Consider the following 6,758-nt stretch of genomic DNA (forward strand, 5'->3'; position numbering starts at 1 on the left):
ATCACAATTGTATTGTGAAGAAGGCAGAGCAAATATTATCATGTTCCATCCTAGGACTGTGGAGAGGCCGCAGCAACAAGGGGCCTGGGCCTACTGCTCTGCCCACTCTGACAGGTTGGGACATTTGGCTCTCACTCGTTTGTACCTAGATAATCGCTTAAGCATCTTGACTTACTTATGCTTACACAGCATAACACTTGTGTCCTACAAATGAGCTTATCCAAAGTTAGAAATTATATGGCAAAAGACAGAAGAGAGACTAGAGAAGGGGAGACCAACTAGACACACAAACTGACCTACATAAAATTTTTATTTTAAAATAAAAATTCCTTCAGATCTTCACTTACACAAACTTGTTCATAATGAAAATTTTCCTTTTCTGATTCACAAGCACCATAATTTATAATTACTGAACATGTGCCCAGTTCTCCAGGGGAAAATCTGCACGCTACACATCAGGAAATGCTCTTGGAGATCAACACAGGAGAAATGAAATTAAAGTTCACAGCTTTTGCTTTCACGCACAGTAAACCTACTTGTGTTGTCATAAATTATGGAAACCTCATTTTTCTTACCTGTTTTAGCCAACATTTATCATATACCTTTTATGTGGAAGACATTGCTGAATGTGGCAGAGAATAGAGAAGGGAAATGAGGCAGTCCCCGCCCTGGAGACATATGGAAAGTACACCCACAGGGACAGAGCACATCTAGTGGAGTAACTTAGGAGGAATGGTAACAAAAGGAAAAGGTGACCTCACCTGGGCCCTGAAAAATAAGAAAGATGTCACACAAGAAGGTGGAATGGGAGAGGACTTCTGACTGAAAGAACAGAAACAGCTGTTGCAGTTCAGCTGCAGTAATAGAAAGCAATCTGGGATCAAATTCAAAACTTAAAAGCTACATGTATAAAAAAGACAAAAGTATCTCCTCTACTTGCTGTAAAAGAAACTGTAACTCCTTCCAGTTCACTGCAAAGTAGAAATGAAGAACAAGACAGAATCAGCGTGACTCTTTGTCTATCAGTAACAGTCAGAGGTATGCTGAAGGAGCACTCCCTGGGTCTCAGTGCTGTCAGCAAGGGAATGGGGGCTCTCTCCTCTCACCTCCCTGGGGAGCAAAGACCAATTCGTGCAGCAATTGTGCCAACAAGGTAGAACTATGAGAAAACTGTTGGTTACCACAGGCTTTTCTGTACCAGAGTCTGTTAACGACCAGAGGACTGGAAGAGTCTGTTCCCACAGGTTGTGCTTTGGGACCACTGCCACAGAGCCACGGAAGCCCCCTTCCTAGAACACACCTGTGCCCTATGGGCCTCAACCCAAGTCACTCTGATACCCCAACTCAGCATAAACGTGGTTCCATCTACTGGGGGACCTCAGCTCCCAGCCATTGAGGGCACTGTCACTAGATACAGGCCTCAGCAAGGGCAGTAACAGCCACTCCAGCTACAGAGATGTGGACATTTCAGGTCTTCACCCGCCACTGAAAGGCCACAAGGGGGATTGAGCCCCGGTTTCACACACTGGACCATATCTGAGCACATCCTGACTGATGCACATGAGTGGCAGGAGCTGGCTGACGCCCAAGGGCCGCTCCCCGGAGCAAGGCCGCGGCGCCTCCACAGACCACGGGTGGGCGGCCGAGGGCTCAAGTGCTGGGGGGCGGAGGCAGACTTCTCCGCGTCCAGGCGAAGCACGTGCCTGGACTCGCTGGTCTCCCCGCGCCGAGTGCAAAGTCCGTTCCCTCCGAATCCGCGGCTCTGGCACCGGGCACCGAGAGCGAGGCGGACAGGGCCTGTGCGCGGCTCCGACCTGACTCCGAACCCGGACCTGCCTCCGGGCTCGGGCTCCCGCAACCCCTGCAACTCACTCACCATTGTGGTTGACCCAGGTCGGCTTCAGGAGCTTCATTGTTCGGCCGCCGCCGCCGCCGGGCTGAGGCGAGAGCGGCGTTCCTCAGCGCTCCCGGGCCATTGAGCCACCGCCGCCGCTTCCTCCCGCGTCGCCCGCCCTCCGGCCGCCGCCCGCCCCGCGCCCTCAGTGCCGCCACAACATAGCGGTCCCGCGCTCCAGGCCGCCGCCACTGCCGCCCCCCGCGCTCGGCCGCCACCGCCGCCGCCACAGCCGCATCCCCTGCACCGCTCCTCCTCTGGCGGCTCCCGGGCAACGCCGGAAGTCACGGCGCGCACCTGCCAAATCGCCCCGGCGGGAAACCGCTCCCCGCGCGGACGGGGCCGCCCGGGATCCTCCGCGGGCGGGGGCTGCACAGGGCGGCTCGGCTTCGAGTCCGGCTCGCGGGCAGCCGCCGATGAGAGAAGGAGCGGCTGGGACCGCGGCGGGCGAGCGGGGCCTCGAGTTGCAGCACAGGTCGGCAGACACAGGCAGGGACTGGATAGCGTGGATGGCCTCTCTCCAGCTCTACCTCGCCGGTTCCGAGTCCGACTAATTAACTAGCTTCCGTCATTCATCAACACGCGCTTATTGGGCATCTAGCGAGCGCCAGGCCACGTGCGGGCGCCGGGGTTCAGCCACCGGCGGACGGCCCCAGTCCCAGACTCAACGAATGCAGGGAGATGAGTCAGCCCCGGGAAGGGTAATGGGGGAGGCCGAGGCGGGCGCATTCATTGGAAGATCGGGGCCGTTTTCACAGACGTGGACTTAGACCTGGAGTAGAGGGACGCCTCTTTGGCCACTCCGGCTTGCACTGTGGGATCTTGGCCCTCGCAGGGGCGCAGGCCGACTAGATACCGACTAGATAGTGGAGTGACTGGCGGGTACGTGCGGGCTGCGAAGAAAGAATACCGGAACCAGGCAGAGGCGGAAGAAAGGACACCGGACTGCGCTCTGGGCGTGCCCACACGCCACCAGTACGTGTGGGCGGAGCTACGTCGGGGCGGGCCCAAGCTTGATCTCGCGCTCCGAGGTCGGAACGCGGAAATGCGGAACGATGGGATAGCCGGACCGTTGTGCGTGGCACAACGCACGAGCCAGACAGCCGAGGTGCACGCCCGGAAGCAGCCGGTCGGCTACCTTTGGGGCCATGACCGCCGCGGTGCTGAGATCTGCGCGCGCTTTGCGCTCGACGTGCTGGTGAGTGCGGACTTCAGACGGGTCGCGAGGTGCCTGAGGAGCGCGCGGCGGACTCCGCGCCAGCAGGCCTGGGCCTCGCCTGCGCTACCTCCCCAACCAACCTTATCCACGGATATCAAAGGAATAAGCCAGCTGATCTCGCCTCTTCCCGTGGGTGAAAATCCGAGGGCACTGGCGAGCAGGGACCCTGCCCAAGTGCTCTCTGGTGTGAACGGGGGATTTTGAAAAATCGCCCACATTGACCTTGCTGTCACATCTAGCAGTTACAAGTGCCTCAGGTTTTGAGGGCATTGTAAGTTTTTTCTCTTTTCCTGTTTAGTGGGGAGAGTCAGATATTTATACATACTTTTATCTCTTTCAGGCTTCTGAGCACTTGGCAGACACAGATTAGAGACACCCACCAGCGAGCTTCAGTGTTCTCTTTCTGGGAACTCATTCCCATGAGGTAAACTCAACTGTGGGTCTGACCTCTTTAGGGTGTCAGCAGGATATATATTTGCACATGAACATAAAGCAAGAACTCGACGTTTGGTTTGCAAAATAGGGTATAAAGTTTCTCAGTTAAATTTAGGCCAGTGTTTTTCTGTCTTTGCAACATTTCCTTTATGGACTACTGATGTAGCTGTAATCAGAAAACATGTAAAAGTAATTTAAATAATTAGCTTTGAATGGATTTTTGTTTTGTAAAGGGCAAAGCATAAACTTCTGTTTCTCCATGGGCCCTCCATTTCTGACTCCCTGGAGAAATGAAGGAAGGTGTGAGGACCAGTTTTTTCCACCTGTGACTCTAGGTGCTTTCTACTTGATTCAAGAAACTTGGTCTTGGTGCTAAAGGATTTGATTATTCTTAATAGTAAATTATCACCATAGGAGATGTGTTCCTGAGAGTAAATCAGATTTTTGTTAATGCTCTAGGATGGGGAAATTTGTTAAGTCCCAAAAAGTAGAAGCATGCCAGTCTCACTTTTATTAAGGTGTCTCTCTTAGGCTTACCTAAATCATTTTTATAAATTACAAATCCATTTAAGATGTGAGTTATGAGCTTCTAATTCATCAGTTTGGTATTTTCCCTTTTCAGTGCAATCCCAAGGCACACCTGAACTCCAGCATTAAAGATGAGCACTCCCCTTAATTTTTACCCTGATGCCCCAAGAAGTTTTTCCACCCCTTCCTGGGTTAGGGGTGCCCACACAGTTCTCACAAGAACCCTGGGGTGGAGGCCATCTTCTTGCCACTCTCACGTTACAAAGTCAGGACCATGCACAATTCCTTCCCTAGTGAACAGCTCAATACAAGTTTGGGGCACTTAACCTAGTGCCATGTCTCTCAGCATGTTTGTGAGACTAAAGAGGAAAAATGTTTAATGTTTGCTTTATCCATTAGAGCAGAGCCTCTGCGAAAGAAGAAGAAAGTAGATCCTAAAAAAGACCAAGCAGCAAGGGACCGTTTGAAAAAGAGGATTCGACGACTGGAAAAAGCTAGCCAGGAGCTAATTCCCATTGAAGATTTTATCACACCTGTGAGGTTCTTGGATAAAGTGAGGTGAGAGTCCTCCAGGGTTGAGGTCTTTAGGGCAAAGGAGTTCCATCACCTTGGGGTAGTTCTACTTGCAGTTCACACCAATGATGGGAAGGGGTCAGTAGGCTTGGACTGACTTGGCCCTGGTCTGAGTCTTTTTCTCCTTGTATATGTCTTGTGGGAGTTGGAGAAAGCATTCCTGGGTGATGCTCTTGAATGGTTAAATGTGGGAAAGAAACAGAATAATTGTGAAAAGCCAGGCCAGATACTTGAGTGAATTCTATCAGCACTGCTCAAAAGTTCGTATTTGTTGCTTTTTTACAAGAGAACTTGTAACTGTTACTAATGACTTGGGCTTTATGTCTATAGGCCTTCTCCATCCTGATGGTAGAAAACCCTTAGCCTCTTGCTTTATGGTGCAATTGCTCATTGTTGGGATATGTTGTGTGCAGGGTTGGCAGGGTTGCTGTCTTCTGGTAAAAAAGTGTGTGCCATTTATAAAGTAGCACCTTGCCATACAAGTGGGACACAGCAGGAGCTTTTTTGGTACTCCAGGGCTGATATAGGCTTTTGACTCCCTGGGATTTTGGTGTCCATTTTCATTACACCATTTCACTTTTCTCCAAAGTCACCTCTCACCAAAGGTAGTCTCTGCCTGGGTGAGAGGAAGTGCTACCATAGTCTCCTCAGAGCGTCACTTTCTTGTCTCCTTGTTAAAGCAAATAGCACTGGTTCCCAGTGTCAGCTGCAGCTGCCACCACATTCAACATTCCATTCCTTAATTTATCCCAAACTTCCACTTTCTTTCCTAAGTTCCATCTATGTTTGGCAGTGAGGATGCTTGGGCCATAGTCAGTCACCCAGACTTCCTGGTCAGCAAGGTCACACTCCCCAGCTTCACACCTTTGGATTTGTGTGTTCCCAGACAGCGGCCTCAGGTCGAGCTCTCCTTTGAGGAGGGTGAGCGGAGAGCTTTGCTTCTGAAGAAATGGTCCCTGTACAAGCAGCAAGAGCATGAGATGGAGAGGAATGCCATCAGGTCCATGCTTGAGGCCCAGCAGGAAGCTCTGCAGGAGCTGCAGTTCACATCCCCGGAGCTCCATGCAGAGGCCATCAAGCGAGACCCAAGTCTTTTTCCCTTTGAGAGAGAAGGGCCAGATTACACACCACCAGTCTCCAACTACCAGCCCCCTGAAGGCAGGTACCATGACATCACCAAGGTGTACACACAGGTGGAGTTCAAGAGGTAGAACTGCAGGGAGCTGTCTGAACATGCTGCCCTTGAGAGCAAGAACTGGAGCTCAAGCCTGCTTGTCACACAATTAGGCATGCTGTGAATAAATGTAAGTTTAATCAAGTGTCTCTTTATCTTATGTTAGAGTCAAAATTAATTCACCTGAGGATGGGCAGGGGTGAGAGATGTTGCCCTTCCTTGTCAGGTACTAGGGAGAGGATGACCAAGACCATTGCCCCCCAGTAAAAAGAAAGATTCCAATTGTGTGAGGCAGATGCCACCAGCAAGAGGCACAAAGTGACCCCGAGAAGCAGAGGTGAAGGATATGCAGGCTGTGTGCTGTTTGCACAGGTGGGCAGATGGAGTACAGAGCTTTCTCACATCATCAGCAGGGCCAGCTTTGCATTTTAAGCTGGGAAGGGAGGCTGAGGAGAGTGGAACAAGCCAGAGACATTAACTAGCCAGAGACTAGTTAATAAAGTTGCTGTGTCCCCTAGGAGGGTGTTGCACCTGGGGCTGAGTACTCTTATTCAAGTGGTGTTAGTCTACAATGGTGACTGTATTAGTGTACTGGGGCTGCCAGAACAAAATGCCAGACTGCAGGACTGAAACAGACATTTATTTCTCACATTTCTGGACGTTAGAACTCCCAAGATTGAGGTACCAGCAAGGTTGGTTTCTCTGAAGGCCTCTCTCCTTGGCCTGCAGGTGGCTACCTTTTCACTATATCCTCACATGGCCGTCCCTCTGTGCCTGTTTCCTTGTAAGTACACTGCTCATGTCAGATTATGGCCTGCCCTAATGACCTCATTTTAAATTAATTATCTAAGGCCCTATCTCCAAATACAGTCAGTCATACAGAAGTACAGGGGGTTAGAAGTACAAAACAAATTTGGGGGACAGGAGAGGGACAC

General features: G+C 51.1%; 1 protein-coding gene across 2 annotated transcripts; it reads left to right on the forward strand.

Moving 5' to 3' along the window:
- Positions 1-2,237: 2,237 nt before the first annotated feature.
- Positions 2,238-5,968, forward strand: MRPL40 (mitochondrial ribosomal protein L40). Of its 2 annotated transcripts, none has more exons than XM_019626889.1 (4): positions 2,238-3,092; positions 3,454-3,537; positions 4,476-4,634; positions 5,536-5,968. In XM_019626889.1, exons 1-4 carry the CDS (start codon positions 3,043-3,045, stop codon positions 5,858-5,860), a joined length of 618 nt encoding a protein of 205 aa, XP_019482434.1. In that variant the 5' UTR covers positions 2,238-3,042; the 3' UTR covers positions 5,861-5,968. The 2 variants fall into 2 exon arrangements, with proteins under 2 accessions (XP_019482434.1, XP_019482435.1); XM_019626890.1 differs by lacking the exon at positions 2,238-3,092 and adding an exon at positions 3,118-3,242.
- The last annotated feature ends 790 nt before the right edge of the window (positions 5,969-6,758 follow it).

This window comes from Hipposideros armiger, unplaced genomic scaffold, assembly GCF_001890085.2.
Source record: "Hipposideros armiger isolate ML-2016 unplaced genomic scaffold, ASM189008v1 scaffold_694, whole genome shotgun sequence".
NCBI lineage: Eukaryota > Metazoa > Chordata > Mammalia > Chiroptera > Hipposideridae > Hipposideros > Hipposideros armiger.